Source organism: Maniola hyperantus, chromosome 3, assembly GCF_902806685.2.
Source record: "Maniola hyperantus chromosome 3, iAphHyp1.2, whole genome shotgun sequence".
Lineage (NCBI taxonomy): Eukaryota > Metazoa > Arthropoda > Insecta > Lepidoptera > Nymphalidae > Maniola > Maniola hyperantus.
The window spans coordinates 8,271,679-8,289,937 of NC_048538.1; the positions used below are offsets into that span (position 1 = coordinate 8,271,679).

At 39.2% G+C, this 18,259-nt stretch overlaps 4 protein-coding genes across 7 annotated transcripts in view; 1 reads left to right on the forward strand and 3 right to left on the reverse strand.

Annotated features, from left to right (window-relative positions):
* The window catches only part of Cpr (Cytochrome P450 reductase), a 29,176-nt gene extending 27,659 nt beyond the window's left edge, over window positions 1–1,517 (reverse strand). The window contains exons 1-2 of the mRNA XM_034984618.2: window positions 1,187–1,517; window positions 12–198 (exon numbers count right to left, since the gene is read on the reverse strand). Of these exons, the coding sequence (XP_034840509.1) occupies window positions 12–198; window positions 1,187–1,371 (372 nt within the window). The 5' untranslated portion in view covers window positions 1,372–1,517. The remainder of the gene's footprint in view (window positions 1–11; window positions 199–1,186) is intronic.
* Window positions 1–18,259, forward strand: part of spoon (A-kinase anchor protein spoonbill) — a 126,655-nt gene that overhangs the window by 50,299 nt on the left and 58,097 nt on the right. The gene's annotated exons all lie outside the window — the stretch shown is intronic.
* RpL23A (ribosomal protein L23A) lies at window positions 6,616–10,856 on the reverse strand. The gene is made up of 5 exons (XM_034984593.2): window positions 10,697–10,856; window positions 9,801–10,258; window positions 9,232–9,359; window positions 7,889–8,065; window positions 6,616–6,741 (listed from the first exon to the last, which is right to left on the reverse strand). The coding sequence occupies exons 1-5, from the start codon at window positions 10,725–10,727 to the stop codon at window positions 6,657–6,659; spliced, it is 879 nt and encodes a 292-aa protein (XP_034840484.1). The 5' UTR covers window positions 10,728–10,856; the 3' UTR covers window positions 6,616–6,656.
* On the reverse strand, window positions 13,825–18,096 carry SAK (Sak kinase). 2 transcript variants are annotated; one of them, XM_034984583.2, is made up of 3 exons: window positions 17,847–18,096; window positions 17,179–17,271; window positions 13,825–17,089 (listed from the first exon to the last, which is right to left on the reverse strand). In XM_034984583.2, exon 3 carries the CDS (start codon window positions 16,991–16,993, stop codon window positions 14,999–15,001), a length of 1,995 nt encoding a protein of 664 aa, XP_034840474.1. In that variant the 5' UTR covers window positions 16,994–17,089; window positions 17,179–17,271; window positions 17,847–18,096; the 3' UTR covers window positions 13,825–14,998. The 2 variants fall into 2 exon arrangements, with proteins under 2 accessions (XP_034840474.1, XP_034840475.1); XM_034984584.2 differs by lacking the exon at window positions 17,179–17,271.

The following is an 18,259-nucleotide window of genomic DNA, read 5'->3' on the forward strand; positions in this document are numbered from 1 at the left end:
AAAAAACAAACCATATCACATTCTTCTGGATCGGCGACCATGCCTTTCATTTTGTATCGTATCCCCTCTTTGGCTAAACGCCCTGCAAATTCTTCTCCAGTTCCTGTTTGGGAACCATAAAATACAACAAGACTCCTTCCCGAAGATTGTAATTTTTTAATAAATGAATTTTCAGTTACTTGTATAGATCCTGCTGGCCTAGAAACACAAACTGAATAACTAACTATACCTACTTACCTACATATTAAGTACTAGTTGACCCACCATGGCTTCGCACAGGGAGCCTACCTAGGTATTCCATAGACAATGGGAAAATGCTTTTTGCCTCTCCCCTGATACTACTCTCATTACAAGGTAATAGGCCATTCCACAGAAAAATAGTAGTCTCAAACTGACATTTTTAAGGGTTGGGAAGGTCCCCCCCTCACTTGTAAATGGTGAGGAAGGAAGGGGAAGGTGGGAAGAACCACTCGTGTAAAGTTTTATTTACTTGTTTAACTCGTTTTGAGGTTAGATTTGTTTTTCGTAATTTCTTGAAAACGGTGCATTACCTTGCAATAAGATTGGTATCATTATAATCGTGAACCAAAGTTCTATCGACTACAATTTTTTTTCCTCCAATTTCATGCTAAGGGATACTAAGTCAAACCCTGGCATTTTTTTTATTAAATAGAGATAGCGAGCAAATAAGCAGGCGGTCACCTGATGTTAAGTGATTACCGCCGCCCATGAACATTTGCAGCACCAGAGGAACTGTGACTATAGACTGTGTTTTTGTATATACTACCTTCCTACTTATTGAGTTTTGATTGGTGTATTGTTGGGTTTTCCTATCATTTAGATTGTAGGTATGCTTCGAGGTATCACTTTTCCCTACATACTAAGCATACCTGCTATCTATATAACCTAGAGTGGAGATATTACTCAGTGCAGATATAATTTTATGGTAAAATGGTGTAATAATTGCAAAATTATGAAGAATTTTAGAACATTCAACATACACAACCAGTTATACCGGCAAATTAACCAATACATGACATTGGCATCAACAATTGGCAAATTAACATAACATAGAACAATATTACAGTACCTACTTGAATATACAGTCATGGTAATCCTATATTCAAATTTTTATCTCTATTGGATAATTGATATCGAACATGTAATTACTATAATAGGTACTTACTGAATAGCATAATTGCTGAGTAACAAGTCATCCTTTTTGCTTTCTTTTCTTGAACTATAAAGCCACCATACAGCTGCACCAAATAAGATGACAAGCATGATTATGTCGAAAGTACTAAACAGTGATCCCCCGAGGGCAGCTGCGGCCGCTGCTTCTTTTAGAATATCTTGAGTATTATCCGACATTTTGCAAGGAGTGTCCCGCTAACAACTTATGTACACGTTCAAGGCCACTTTTATCTGTCCCGTAAACTACTTAGCACGAACACAAAAATTAACTTTGGACCTCATGGAATTATCACACAACTTACTTCAAACACTACATAAATTAAACTGGCAGCCACCGACCAGAGCCAAGGCTTACGGCCACAGATTAATAGGGATACTACGTATGCTTACGGCAGGCCATAGATTGCGACGCGGCCATGCCACGTATCAGGCCTCACCCGCCAAACCGTGCGGTATACTGGTGGTCTGCTGAAATAGCCGAGCTCCGCAGAACCTGTATACAAGCGAGGCGCCCATACACACGGTGCCGAAGACGTCGCCCTCGCGACGAGGCTGAAGAGGAACGCCTCTATGCTGTATACAGGAACGCAAAAATAGCGCTGCAAAAGGCCATCAGATCCGCCAAAGACCTGGCGGAAAAGGCCATGCTCGAAAGCCTTAACGGCGATCCATGGGGTAGGCCGTACAAAATGGTGATGCGGAAGCTTCGGCCTAAGGTTCCACCTTTGACTCAAAGCCTTCAGCCCCAGCTGCTGAACTCGGTGGTGGAGGGCCTATTCCCAAGTATGCCTGAGCAGGAGCCGCCGTGTATGGCTTCACCCAGAGAGACAGACTTACCTGATTTGGCTGCTCCAGATGTATCCGAGGGCGAGCTGAAGGCAGCTCTTCTGCGACTCCAGTCCAAGAACGCTGCTCCGGGACCAGATGGCATTCCTGGCCGTGCATGGGTGCTGGCTCTTGGTCCACTGGAGCCCCAAGTTCGGGCGTTATTTAGCACCTGTTTGGGACAGGGCGAGTTTCCGCGTCCATGGAAAACGGGGAAACTGGTCCTGCTGCGAAAGGAGGGACGTCCAGCTGACTCCCCATCAGCATATCGGCCAATAGTCTTGCTAGACGAGTTGGGCAAACTATTCGAACGAGTAATCTCAGCTCGAATCGTCCGCCACCTGGAAGGGACGGGTCCGGACCTCAGTGAGTTCCAGTTTGGTTTCCGCCGGAGCAGATCGACTGTTGATGCTATCGCTCGGGTGAGAGCCTTGTCGGAAGATGCAACGTCCCGGGGTGAAGTGGTTCTGGCGGTGTCCCTTGACATCGCCAATGCTTTCAACACCTTACCCTGGGGCAGCGTTAAAGAGGCTCTAAGGTTCCATGCGCTTCCACTATATTTGCAGCGCATCATAGAAGCCTACCTATCAGAGAGAGCAGTAGAGTATCCCGTACACGATGATGACGGTGAATGGGTTCGGCGGGAAATGTCACGCGGTGTTCCACAGGGATCTGTCCTAGGACCCCTACTGTGGAACATTGGGTACGATTGGGTGCTGCGGGGGGTTAACCTACAGGGCGTTGACGTAACATGTTACGCAGACGACACCCTTGTAACGGCGAAAGCTGGTAGCTTCAATGAGGCGCGTGAGCTTGCCACAGCGGGCGTAGCCCTAACCGTGGAACGAATTCAGCGGTTGGGCTTAAAGGTAGCCCTAAACAAGTCGGAAGCTATATGCTTTCACGGACCAGGAAGGGCTCCTCCAACTGGTGCAGTCCTAGTAGTGGACGGAACTTCCATCGCTGTCAGATCAACATTGAAATATCTCGGACTTGTCCTTGACAGCCGATGGAAGTTCGAGGAGCATTTTCGGCGACTGGCTCCCAAGCTCATTGGAGCTGCCGGTGCGCTTAGCCGGCTCCTCCCAAACCTGGGTGGACCAGATGTAGGCTGCCGTCGTCTGTACACAGGGGTGGTACGGTCGATGGCCCTATACGGGGCTCCTATCTGGGTAAATGCCCTGACCGTCCGAACAAGACCTCTGCTGCGGAGACCGCAGCGTGTCATGGCGGTGAGGGCAATAAGAGGCTATCGAACCATATCCCACGAGGCAGCCTGCGTCTTGGCTGGGACCCCACCATGGGACCTGGACGCTATGACACTGGCCAGTGTGTACCAGAGGAGGGTGGATGCCCGTTTACGGGGGGAACACCCTTCTCCAAAGGAAGTGGATGGGTGGCGGCGATTAGCGCAGGCTGAGCTCCTCTTCCATTGGCAGGGGAGGCTCGAGTCACCCACAGCCGGTCACATGACCATTGAGGCTATCCGTCCTATCCTTGAGGAGTGGATGAAAAGGAAGCACGGAGCACTCACGTTCCACCTTGTACAGGTTCTTACGGGGCATGGGTGCTTTGGTAAATACCTGTGCAAGGTTGCGCGAAGAGAGCCCAGAGAGGATTGCCACCATTGCGGTAGTGCTTCAGACACAGCACAGCATACACTGGCTGAGTGCCCGGCATGGGCGGACCCACGCAAGTCGCTGGTGGAAGTTATGGGGCAGGACCTCTCTTTGCCCATCGTGGCCAGATCCATGGTGGACAGTGAGAGGGCTTGGAAAGCGATGGTCTCCTTCAGCGAGGAAGTAATGACGCAGAAGGAGGCAGCGGAGAGGATAAGAGAGGAAGCCGAGAACTCTCATCCCATGCGCCGCAGGAGAATCGGGCGCAGGCGAGCTGCACATGACCGCCGCTTGCCCCCTTGAATAGGACCTCCGGGTAATAGACACGGGGAGTCTATTGCCCGCAGGAGAACAGGTCCTTGAGTTGGAAGGCAAGCCCTTGTCCCCGGTGAGCCTAAAACTGAGTTGGGGACCCCATTAAGTCCCAGAGCTAGGCCTGCTTTGGCGGGAGCCGTTAGCTAGGTTGCAGTCGAATACATTCGTGTCCCTGTGCCTAGCAACAACGGATGAGACAGAACACCGTGGGGTTTTAGTCGGTAAGAGTCCGACATAACCACCGCACCTCCCCGAGCGCGGTGGTATCCATGAGGATTTCCCCACGTTAAAAAAAAAAAAAAAAAAGGCCATAGATTATCTACTATATTATGCGGCAGGCGAAGCTTTCGTAACTCGTATAGTAAAATTTTTGTATGAAATTGATGACTGGAATGGACACAGCAGCAACCACAAAGTAATAACTCATAAGTTAGGTTATTCTCTTTAACAGTAGTTTAAAAATTTACTCTGTGTTTATAAAAAGTCTGTCAGAAATCTGAAATTTTGAGAAATAATAATGTAGTTTCAGCTTTCAGCAAATTAACTTGTTAATCCATAACACAGATATTTCCAGATATGCAACTAGCGCGGCCCCCTCAGTCCTTCTCGCTCAAGCAGAGGTACTTACTTGTGAAATGTTATTCCGTACATTAACAGTTACACAATTAGTAAATAACTAATGAGAAATACAATGATGCCACGAATTCTCAAAGTTTGTTTTGCAACTAAAGTTGTATTCCTTGAAAAAATCGGTTACACGATAAGGGACATAAAATAAGTTAGCTGCGTCTCTGTTTATGACATTAGTAACTTTATCTGTGCTCTCTTTTTAGTGTGAATGAGAAAGCAAACGTTCCTTTGTCTGTCAAATTCTGCTGATCGGTTAATAGTTAATACAAATATTGACTACTAAACAATGGTAATTGTCGTGTTATTCATCGTTCCGTCGTGCTATCGCTATCTCATACGCCGTTACACAGTACTTTAATCTAGCTGCTTTACTCAATCTACGAACGGCACCCTTATAGGTTTTGAATTTTGATTGATATATTCTGTGGTAGGCACAGTTTTACGACCAGATCAGTCTACGGTCGTAAAACTCAGGTAAAAATCTAGACAAAGGAACGTTTGCTTTCTTATTCACACTAAAAAGAGAGCACCGATAAAGTTACTAATGTGATAAACAGAGACGCAGCTAACCTATTTTTTGTCCCTTATCGTGTAACCGATTTTTACAAGGAAGGAATGCAACTTTAGTTGCAAAGCAAACTTTGAGAATTTGTGGCATCATTGTATTTCTCATTAGTTATTTACTTGTTTTCACATAAAAAACGTTTAATATAAATGTTGTTGATCGGTTAATAATACAAATATTGACTACTAAACAATGGTAATTGTTGTTATTCATCGTTACGTCAGGCAAGCGCTATCTCAGTCAGGGTAGATAGTCTCTTTTTAAGTATCTACTAAAAAAAAGATTTTGCGAAAATCCACTCCTAAGGGAGTGAAATGAGGGTTGAAAGTTTTTATTCTGGGTTCCGTGCCTTAAGGTGAGACTGGGTTGGTCTCCTGGAGTAAATGTATTCTATGGGGTTGGTGTAAGACTGAGTAGGTGCGTGAGGCCTTTTGCAGCGGGAAAATTTCTGATCTCATGGAGAAACCAGCAATTTTACGTAGACGAAAGTCACGGGCAACTGCTAATCATAATATCAAAGTGGTTTTTGTAAATTAGCAACTAGCGTGACAAACGGAACACCAACCTAGTCGTGTTCTAACTTCTGCATCGATATACTTCTGACCAGTTTTTTTATTACTAACTGATGCACGCAATTTCGTCTGCGTGGATTTACGTTTTATAAAAATCCTGTGGGAATTCTTTGCATAGTAACTATCTCGACTGCAAGATGCCAGCTATCCCATTACCTGGGAAGATAGGTTCAGTTCAACAGACAACCATTTCCCATTCACAATATTAGCATGGAGAGTGAAAGAATGATTTATTTAATTAAAAAGTAGGTGCTAGGTAAGCACTAATGCTATAAATATTAGTTGTATCCCATAGGAATTATGACCAATAATAATAAAAAATCGAAGGATGTAGACATACACTGGCTTCACTTGGGTGGACTTACTACCTCCATAGACAACATGAGTTTGTTGTGGGCTCCTCTCAGGTCTGGGCGCGTTTGGAACCCTCGTACCTTTAGTTTGAAGTTCGCATAAAAATTATCATAGTATGTAATTTATAACATACTAGCTGGTGCCCGCGACTTCGTCCGCGTGGAATTAGGTTTTTAAAAAACCCCTGGGAACTTTTGATTTTCCGGGATAAAATAGCCTATGTCACTCTCCAGGTCTTTATCTATACCCATGCAAAAAATCACGTCCATCCGTTGTACCGCTGCAACGTGATTGAAGGACAAACCAACAAATTAACAAACAAACACTTTCGCATTTATAATAAGGGTACTGATTTTGAATAAATTATTTGATTTGATTTGAATGTGTTTGTTATATAATAATGGTATTACATTGATCGTCGTTATTTGCTGTCACCCATTGAGGGGTTCCAGCCTCTATCTCCAAAACTATTCATTTGATCTTCACTAAAACATGAGACTTATAGTACCGTTATTCAGCGATGGAGTAAAAAACGAAATCAATGTTTATAAATTTTGTATTCTTAAAAATATTGTACAATGTTTATATGATTCCAATCTTATTGGCAACATCTAACGCATCGTAGTCTCTTGCGAGTCTTACATACGCCTTCTTCTTGCCATCAGGTCTGAAACAGAAGGATGTTTATATTCAGAAATTTGCATGACTTATAAAAACAATGTGTTATCGTTCACTGTTGTCAGAGGTGTGTTGATTTTATTTCATCCTCATTCAAAGAGATTCCCACAAAACATATCATCATTTTAGTTTCACAGCAAAATAAAAAAAAATATAGGTTAAAATTATAATAAACAAAAATACCAAACTTATTCTAGAACATAAAAATTACAGATCCAAAATATCATCTAAACCACCGCAACGAGGCAGGGTGCCCAGAACACTGGCAGCGTTACCTCGTTGAATGGCCAGACTAATATGCTGACCGAGGTAACTGCCAGCCCTCCGGTCCCCCGTGGATTCCGCGAGACGGGACGAAAGGTCCTTAAAAAAGGATCTAGCATCCTCGCCCCACGAACCCATGGTCTCCACCCCAAAAGGCACAAATATGAAACTATTTTCTATATTCTCATATTTGCGCCTCTTGGCCCTTTCTGCCTTAGTAGCCGCCGCTCCGGCCGCCACGGAGGTCGCCTGTACGTGTGACAGCGCCAGTGTATCCACACACGTGGCATCCCACACAAGCGACCTACCTTGCTTCCACGGGACAAGAGTCATACCGTCTGGTCTCTTGCCGTCGCTACGTGCCAAACCATAAAATAAATAAATAATAATTCAGCAAAATAAATAATTATTCTGTTTTTAATTATTACCTATCATGGGTGTAAAACTATAGTAGAGCTATTTTATTAGTCACATTTACAGTTTGACGACCTCCCTGGTGCAGTGGTTTTGTGGGAGGTCTCAGGCTTGATAACTAAATCAAGTGGGGTATCATATGAAAGGTCATACATTCATGGGTCACGGGTACATTCTAAAACAGATTTTTATTTATTTTTATGCATCATAGTTTTTTGAATTATCGTGCAAAATGTCGAAAAAGTACGACTGTAGTACGGAACCCTCATTGCGCGAGCCTGACTCGCACTAGGCCGGTTTTTTTGTTATAGGTTTATTCAAAGTAGAAAAAAAATTATATGGGAGTAGCCTACTAAAACAGCATTACTGTAGTATAAGATTAATAGTTCCTAAATAACAGTAAGTCATCTATATCTTCATTAAATTATTAGAATCTGAAAATTTTAGCAATATCTTACCTGATAAGAGTGTTCACTTTAGCAACATTGATGTCATACAGCTTCTTGACAGCGGCTTTGATGTGATGCTTGTTAGAGCTTGTGTGAACAATAAATACCAAGGTATTGTTGTCCTCAATCTTCTTCATTGCAGCTTCAGAGGTCAAGGGGAATTTAATGATGTTGTATGCATCCATACTGTAAGCAAATATAATTATTAAAGAAATTACAAAATAACTGCACTTTCTTAATAATAAATCTTCATTAATCTGCTTATTTTTAGGGTTCCGTACCTCAAGAGGAAAAACGGAACCCTTATAGGATCACTTTGTTGTCTGTCTGTCTGTCAAGAAACCTACAGGGTACTTCCCGTTGACCTAGAATCATGAAATTTGGCAGGTAGGTGGGTCTTACAGCTGGCTTTAGGGGAAAAATCTGAAAACCGTGAATTTAGGGTTAGATCACACAAAAAAAAATTAATTGATTCATGAACTAATAATTAGTATTTTCAATATTCGAAGTAAGATAACTATATCAAGTGGGGTATCATATGAAAGGGCTTTACCTGTGCATTCTAAAACAGATTTTTATTTATTTTTATGCATCATAGTTTTTGAATTATCGTGCAAAATGTCGAAAAAATATGACTGTAGTACGGAACCCTCAGTGTGGGAGCCTGACTCGCACTTGGCTGGTTTTTTCGTTCTAAATCCTATCCTGGATTCGGAATGGCCCAAGTTTGAAAAGGTTTTTGATGGGCATGCATAGTGAACGCAAAATAACCAGTCCAAGTTGAAGACAAGGAACTGCACACTTTACTAAAATAATCTCAGCTGGGCTGGTGTAATGTACCTGCGTAAACTACCAAGTTGCAACTAGCAGATTGGACTACCTACTTACATAGGGGACTGCAAGAGTGAGGCTAGGAACTAGGCTAATTTTATCACATGATATTAATTAATTTTGTTTTCTGGTAACAACTGTTTAATTTAAAGTATGATTGATTTTATTTTCATTTTATTATTATTGCATAAACTTTTAAAAATTAAAGTTAACAAAACGCATTTTTTATTAATAGCTGATGCATACAACTCTGTGTGAATTTAGGTTTGTAGAAGTCTGTGGGAGTACTTTGATTTTCCGGGGGGAAGCAGTAGCCCTTGTCACTCTACTATACCTATGCAAAAAATCCTGTTGATCTGTTGTGGTTTGATTGAAGGACAAACCAACTAATAAACACACTTTCACATTTATAATATGAGTAGTAATTTAAAAACAATATTATATTGTTGTTGGTTAATGCCACCAAGGCTGTGTGTGCAATACCGAAGACTAATTTAGAAAAATTTGTAAATGATACTCACCGATTTCTCTTGGGTAGAGATTTCCTGGGATATTTAGGATTTCTTGGAGGCTCAAATGTTTTGGGCCTACGGAAGTGCACAGATGTGCGAATCTTACGTACGCGCTTTCCATGCTCTCCTTTAACAACCTGAACAAAGTAATCAACATTCAAGAATGTAATAAGTCACAAAAGCATTTTAATCTATATTATACAAGGAAAAGCTGACTTATCTATCAACGCACAGCTCAAACTACTGGACGGATCAGGCTGAAATTTGGCTTGCAGTTAGCTATTATGATGTAAACATCCACTTAGAAAGGATTTTTGAAAATTCAACCCCTAAAGGGGTAAAATAGGGGTTTGAAATTTGCGTAGTCCTAGTAGACAAATTCGCGAGAACAAGCTAGTTCAGTTAATAAAAGTTTATAACATTTCAAACTATTATAATTGTTTTTTATTATTACTAAGTCATGATTGAACTGAAAAAAAAATAGTAATTTTCATGTTTGTGTTGTTCAAGCAGTATAGAATTTTCTATCAAGCTTAACTTACTACTTAAATCAAATATGTATTAAAATAATATCTTACCTTCCTTTGAGTTTTGAGTGCTTTAACTACAGGTTTTACAACTTTCTTTTGACCCTTGATTCCTGTCTTCTTAGGTTTGGGTGCAATTTTCAATTTGGCTGCCGCTGGTTTTGGTTTGGATGGTTTAGATGCAGCGGCTGCCTTTTTAACAGAGGGCTTTGCACTAGACTTGGCTTTCAAAGCAGCTGCTTTAGCGGAGCCAGGCTTAGCAGTGGGTGCAGCAGTTGGTTTCTTTTCAGCCGGTTTGGCTGCTGGTGCTGAGGCTGCTTTGGCTGGTGCTGGCTTAGGCGCTGGTGTTGACTTAGGTGCGGCAGCAGCAGCTTTGGGAGCAGGAGCGGGAGTTTTAGCAGACGCTGGTTTTGGTGCACTCGTACTACTCGCAGCTGCAGTTTTTGGTGCCGCGGCGGGTGTTTTAGCACTTGGAGGTTTTTTCTCTGTGGGCTTAGTCCCAGAGGACCCTATAAATAAAAACTTATGTTATTCCCCACTCAAATATCACCAAAAAAACGTACCTATATACCTAATATAGACCACAGAGAGCAAGAAAAGGAAAAGGTCAGATATAAAGAACTGGAATCTAAATTCCTAACCTCAATGACAATGTTTACTTCTCATAGTTTAAATCCTAAAATAATAATGCAAACATTTACATTATAATAATGAAATAAGTAAAAATATATATGACTTACTAATATCAATTGGAATGCAACAAAATTAAAGGTTTTTTTTAATTTGGGTACATACCGCGTGGCTTTACAAAATGACAAACAAAAGCAACTTCAGGTATTATCGGACGCGAATATATAATTTAGATTAATAGTACGTTGCTACAATACATTAAAATACAAGATAACTATTTATTCAACACTTCTATTACTGAAAACTTTATAACATACCAGATTTCTCGGGTTGCTTCTTGGGAGGCATCGTGACAAAAAGATAGACTATGGAGATGGAGATAGTGTTGCCAAGTCTTAAAATCAAATTCACTTGGTTTTTTTTCCAACTGGCTTTACGGCTCTAGGTTCCCACATGAATATATAGCAAAGGTGGATCGAGCGATTTTTATTGAACTATTTATTCAGAAATTCAGATACAAGCAAAGTAAGTACGGTTCCTACTAATTCTTAGTAGGTACAACTAAGAATTATTACTTTCTATTAGACATGTGTCCGCTATAGCTTATCGTAACTGAAAACAGTAGCCGTGCCTATAGCGTACCGTATCGTTACTGTCGTAGCTAGCAACGGTTATCAGCTATCATCTATGACGAACCACCTGACAACGCAACGCTGCCAACTGGCAACTGACAATGCATTGTTTGGTTTTTTGGTAGCTAGAAACGCAATAATTATGCCTTCTCTTTCTTTCTAAGTGTTTCCTCACTGAAAGCTGAGAAGGAGCGGTTATTGGCTACCGGCTTAGTAACTAAGAACTTGATAAACCAAAGCCGACCTTATCTCTATTGTAATAAGGCTTAACTGTACAAGTATTTGTCCATTACACTTTGATCTATCAATTTTATTACAGTTAGCCTTAGAATAACAGAGATAAGGTCCTCCTCTTTGGTTTATCAATCTTCGTGAAATGTTTTTGGTAAACTGGACTGTGGCAAACTATCCGTGCAGGCGTCCACTATAGTTAGACCTATGTCAATGATCATTATAATTAAACTTTGCTGCTATGAACTAAGGTTGTTATTACTTCACGATATTCATGAAAGTAAAATTGGTTTTATTTTAGTGAAATATGCGCGCGCTAGCTATACAGATGGTATTGATACGGCAGCTAGTTACTCCTTGGAAACCGTTGCGCATTGCGCATATTAAGTTAGTTGAAATTGAAACACAACTCTGATATCGATATTCGGCAACGGTTATCAATATCGGTATTGAAACTAAATAACTGTTGGATAACCGTTGCCAGAAATAGCCAATAACGCCCATCTCTATACTTTCTATATCGATGGATACAAGTCAGTCAGCCCTTGACTGCAATCTCACCGGGTGGTAAGTGATGATGCAGTTTAAGATGGAGGCGGACTAATTGTAAGGACTATGGTAGTTTTTATTAAACCCATAACCCATTGGTTTCCACACGGCATCGTACCGGAACGCTAAATCGCTTGGCGGCACGGCTTTGCCGGTAGGGTGGAAAGTGATATCTAGCCGCGGCCAAAGCCTCCAGACCAGACCAGAAATTATAAAATTCCAAATCCCTGCCGGGAATCAAACCCGGGACTTCCCACTAATAAGACCACAGGATTTACCACTGTGGTCAACGTAGACAATTAGAGCCTAGAGGATTAACGAAGCGCGTTGTGTTTTTCTACCTATATACACCGAAATATCCGAGATTTCTGAACCGATTTGCGTATTTTTTCAATCGATAGAGAAACTGCGAGTTACGACATTTGTCCCATAAATTGGAATTTGGATTCCAACTCCTCAATCCTGATGCTGTACGGACCTGTACCTGACCACCAAAACTGATGGGATTTTTAAACTGTCGGTTATAAATTGATATTGGAGATACCTACCAAGTAGACTTTTTGAACTCGAGAACTCAACTCCTCAGCCTGATGCTGTAAGGAATTGTATTCCTAAATCGTGGTGATGGTCCCACGGGATTTTTAAAGAATCATGTATGCAAATGTTTTTACGAAATTTCGTACCTACTTAGTAAGTTACCTTGCATCTCGGGGACGGGCTACTACGAATAGGCTACTTTTCGTCCTGGAAGTTTCCACGGGATTTTTAATAACCTTCCACGTCCACGTCTTAAATCCACAATCAGCTAGTCTATACTAATACATCGATGATACTAATATTATAACGAGATAAAGTTTGTAAGTTTGTTTGTAAGAAGTAATCTCTGGAACCACTGGACCGATTCTTTCACCAGTAGAAAGCTTACATTATTCCCTGAGTGATATATGCCATATTTTATTTTAATAAAAATAAGAGATCCCTACGAAAACTGTAATAAGCTACCCTGCGCGAAGCTGGCGCGGGTCGCTATCCTCCATACTAATATTATAAATGCGAAAGTGTGTCTGTCTTTTGTCTTTCTGCTAGCCTTTCACGGCCCAACCGTTCAACCGATTTTGATGAAATTTGGTACAAAGATAGCTTGCATCCCGGGGAAGGACATAGGCTTTACTTTTTATCCCGCAAAATCCCACGTTCCCGCAAGTTCCCACGGGATTTTCAAAAACCTAAATCCACACGAACGAAGTCGCGGGCATCATCTAGTTACGTTATAAAATACAAATTTAAACGCGGACTACCGCTTTGTTTGTAAATAATAATTTAATAAATAGTAGCTACACTAGCTATTCTAAATAGATCTAGGGGTGGGGGTTGTTTAATAAGGAAGGATGGGGCGCTCTGGGATTTGACAAGGATGTATTTAAAAATCAAAATAATTTGTTGCTTTTAGTTCTATCATGTAATGATAAAAGGAGTCATTAGAATTTTAATAAAATCTCGAGATTATAGAGAACCTAGAACAAGTCAACTTTTTTTAACTCGAAATGTAGAATTACCTACCTATGTGTACCTAACTACTTATTGATACTTTGTCAATTGTAAAAACCGGCCAAGTGCGAGTCCTATCTCGCGCAACGAGGGTTCCGTACTACAGTCGTATTTTTTCGACATTTTGCACGATAATTCAAAAACTATGATGCATAAAAATAAATAAAAATCTGTTTTAGAATGGACAAGTGAAGCCCTTTTACATGATATAGTTATCTTAGTTCGAAAATTGAAAATACTAATCATTAGTTTATGAGCTCAATTTAATTTTTTTTGTGTGATGTAACCACAAATTCAGTTTTCAGATTTTTCCCCTAAAGCCAGCTATAAGACCAACCTACCTGCCAAACATGATTCTAGGTCAACGGGAAGTACCCTGTAGGTTTCTTGACAGACAGACAGACAACAAAGTGATCCTATAAGGGTTCCATTTTTCCTTTTGAGGTACGGAACCCTAAAAATGGAATTAATTAAAATTAAATAAGTAGTAGTAACCAGGCTGTATATTATGTAGTTTGAACAATATCTATATTAAACAATATAATATGTATGTCACTATACCTACCTACAGAATAAGATTTTTTGAGTAATATATCTGTGCTGTGGTATTTGAAATTTAAGGTTTAAAGAAAACCTTTCTTGAATTTATTAATGAATTTTGAATAAAGCAAATAAAGTTTGAAAGTTATAATACCTACTTATTAAAAGTTTCTCCAAAGTAGTAAGTTTCAAAAAATTAAGTAGTCATTACAGCTAATTTCTTTCCAAAATCTCATCCTGTATAGACAAAATTATATATTATTAGTTACCTCGTAGGTACCTATACAGCAAAAATATACATATTATCCCACGTTACACGTGATAATAGTGAGCATGTCCGCTCAAAATTTTACATTTTAGGGTCCGCGGCTTAGCTCAGAGACTCTTATTATGGTAATAGAAATTATTACTATTTACACTTCACTACACATGACTCATCTTATAAGGGTTCCGTTTTATCATTCAGACGTACGGAACCCTAAAAAAAATGTTTGTGTCTGTTTGTTGCCTATGCGTTCATGTATAGTTCAGACGAAGTTGAAATGATGTGCAGTTGTTGCTGGCACTTGCGTGAAGGTTTCTGACATAACAGTAATACCGTCAATGTACAATAGATGACGCACGAGTCGCATTAAAAGTTACAAACACATGCCATACATTAGTTTGTCCCGACTATAATATTATAAAGGCGAAAGTTTGTATGTGTGTGTGTGTATGTTTGTTACTCCTTCACGCAAAAACTACTGGACGGATTTGGCTGAAATTTGGAATGAAGATAGACTATACCCTGGATTAACACATAGGCTTTTTGGCACACTTTTTATCCCGGAAATCAAATAGTTCCCGCGGGATTTTGAAAAAGGTACATCCACGCGGATGAAGTCGCGGGCATCAGCTAGTATTTAATATTTTAAACATGAAAATGTTTTCATCTATATACCTACCTACTTAGATTGTAATATGCAATCTTACAATTTAAACTTATAAGTACAGAAAAATAAATTTGACAGCTACACTTTATTTGTAAATTCATAACTACAATTTAAACCGAAAACGGAAAATATTACTACCAACACGGCACTACTATTAACTACTCATTTAATACTAATAATTCTTATACTAGTAATGTTCATTGTTTTCACTTGGAGAACGACTAGAACAAGTTGTTGTACGATGAAATGATCCTAAATTATTAAAAAGTGGTGTATTGAAATTTCTGACAGCAAATCCCTGCACAGACGGAGTTGGTATATTTTGTGGTATTACATTGCTTGCAGTTTGGATGGGTCTTTTACCAATAATCAAAGGAAAACATTCATCAGAAATACATGAAAGAGCATTTTGTATCCTGTTTATACGGTTGGAACACTCTTCAAAATGATCAGTCAAATATTTTAAATCCGAAACCAATGAACCAGGATTTTGATGAATTGTAAGAGACTTATCTATGACTTTTAATCCTTCCACTGCAGTGGAAGTTATTTTTTCACCATTATAAAAGAACATTTCAATATCTGTGCCATTTTCCATAAGTTGGCATTTGGCTAGTGAAGTGTAAATAGTAATTTTTGGTGTCTTAGCTTTCACAAGATCTACAAACCTTGCAGCATAAAGGTATTTTTTCCAATGCTTTTGTGGTAAATTATGGTAAGAAAAAATTTCTTCAGGTTTAGGATTGTATTCCGCACTCAACACTTTATCCCTTTCTTTATCTACTGAACATATGATAATTTTCATACCATCTTTAGATATTTTACAAATTTCTACAATTTTTTCTTCTCTGTCTTTACCTTTTCTCTTGATAAACTCGACAATAACCCCACATGGTTCAATTTTTAAAATGGCATTTCTGGTTCTATGAGATATAGTAGGCAATCTCTCAGCACAAAGAGGTGGTACACTCAATGAATTTGAAGTTATACACGCTTTTGTTAAGTTTTCTTTATCTTCAGATAAATTAGGAATATTTAAATTTTTGTTTGTTATACTCAAAATTTTCATGTTCTCTAGAAGACTAGCACTATCACTAGGACTGTCTTGTTTATGTGATGCCATGTGCACTTTGTTTTGATTATCAAACAGTTTGAGAGGTTCATTTCCAGTACGTATATAATCATTCTGTTGTCTAAGGTTGAATAAATTATAGGAATTCTGTTCATAACATTTACTGGATGCAGCAGTCCCCTTAAGATCTACAAATAAAGCACTCTGAGTGTCACTTTTTTCATCTATTTTTGGCTTTTGGCTGTGCTGTGTGCTGTGCAGAGTAGTCAAAAATCCCGAGTCTCGTGAGAAGTCCTGTTTTGGATTATTTGTAAAACAATTATTCAGGAAGGGATGTTCCAATATACCCTTGAGGGTAATTCTTCTTGACGGATCTTTACATAAAAGTTTCTGTAATAAATCCTGGGCTTGTACAGACAATTCAGCTGGTATTTTGTAATCTGCATTTATTACTTTATTGAGTGTAGTTTTAACATGTTTTGTATGGAAGGGAGGACTACCAACTAACAATGTATATAACATACAACCCAATCCCCAAACATCTGCAGGCAAGCCATGCAATTCTCTGGATGCTACCTCGGGTGATATGTAGTTAGGAGTGCCACACATGGTAACATGTTTCTCATCAGGCCCATTTAGCTGTGTTGCTAAACCAAAGTCTGCTATCTTAACATTTAGTTCCTTGGTCACTAACAAATTGTTGAGTGAAAGATCTCTGTGTATAATGTTATGGGTGTGAAGATATAAAACTCCACTAAGTACTTGTCTAAAAATGTCAGCAGCAGCCTTCTCAGAGAGGCCACATGTACCTAATTTAAAGTGTTTGGCTAGTTCACCATTATGTGCTAATTCAAGCACTAAATATACATAATGTGCATCTTCAAAGAAGGTATATAACTCTAATATAGCAGGATGTTTCAAGCGTGAGTGAATGGTGACCTCTTGTCGCACTCTGCCTATCATTCCAGCATTGGCCATCAAAGCTTTGTCTATCATTTTGATAGCAACAAATATACTCGTCTTCCGACATCTTGCTCGATACACATGAGCAAATCCACCTTTTCCTAGATGTTCTAATATTTCATAGTCTTCTATTTTTTCACCAAACATTTTTTGGTTATAATATTTGCTTATAATAAATGAAATATCTTTTAAATACTCTTTTTAAGTACACTTTATTTGCTTTTTCCATTATTGTTTTGAATACTGTAAAGAAAATACACCATTTTTATTTAATAGGACAAATTAAGTAAGTAAGAAAAGTTTTCTATATCCTAATTATTTATCAGACCAACCTTATTCACAATCCACTTAACATCGCAAATGCTTTTGTGTATTATTTCTTTCACTCTCTCTGGGTCAGATTCTAATTTATGTTGTTTGTAACTCTGTCAATACAAAGGCATTGAAGATGATTGGCATTTTTATACATATTACCAACTACGTTGACCTGCCTTGACTTCGCACAGGGATTGCATATACCATAAACACATATGAATGTGTAATATAAGTTATATATTACAATACATATTATAAACTTCCATTTCTGAATGATAGTGAAACCCTATTGCATTGCAGTGAGATCTTTATATTATTACTAGCTGATGCCCGTGACTTCCTCCGCGTGGAATTAGGCTTTTAAAAATCCCGTGGAGACTGATTTTCCGGGATAAAAAGTTGCCTATGTCAATTTCCAGGGTGCAAACTAGATTTGAACCAAATTTCATATAAATAAACAGACAGGCCTTTAAGAAACCCGTGAGAGCTCTTTGATTTTCCGGGATAACGGGGTCTATGTCCTTCCCCGGGACCTCCGGGAACTCATATCTCATTCATTTCATCAAAATCGGTTAAACTTTTGAGCCGTCAAAAGCTAGCAGATAGACACACTTTCGCATAAATTTATAATATTAGTATGGATTATGTACTCAAGGGCTTCTAATTATCATCATAAAGTATTTACCTGTTTAATAGCGAATTTATAATGTTTACAAGCATCCGGCGGCAATTTCTCACACTGTCGTAATAAATATTTGTATAACTGCAAAGATGTCATTCCAATCGTGGTGTCAACAGTTATTTGTCTTATTAAACGATAAAACATTTAAGAAATCTGTGATAAAATGGAATTTCTTATGTAATTCCAGGGTTTTATAATATTTTTTAGTATACGAATTATTAATAAATAATAATTAAAACTATATTTTTTTTAAATCTGGTTTTTACGGCTCAGGGTTCTAGCTTTTTTGAGGCTACTACAATGCTGTGCTACACGATGTCCATGGACTCCATAGACAGTTTTAGTTTTTAAGAGTGTGGCACAGATATACCCAGATATGCTTTTAATATCTTTTAATTCGTTTAAGGTTACTATAC

Bases quoted from the DNA above. Each gene is read 5' to 3' on its own strand.
- SAK (XM_034984584.2), bottom strand. From the start codon at position 16,993: ATGTTTGGTGAAAAAATAGAAGACTATGAAATATTAGAACATCTAGGA.
- RpL23A (XM_034984593.2), bottom strand. From the start codon at position 10,727: ATGCCTCCCAAGAAGCAACCCGAGAAATCTG. The intron at 9,360-9,800 runs GTAAGATATTAT...TACTTTGTTCAG, and splicing joins CACTCAAAACTCAAAGGAAG to GTTGTTAAAGGAGAGCATGG. The intron at 8,066-9,231 runs GTGAGTATCATT...ATTTGCTTACAG, and splicing joins TCTCTACCCAAGAGAAATCG to TATGGATGCATACAACATCA.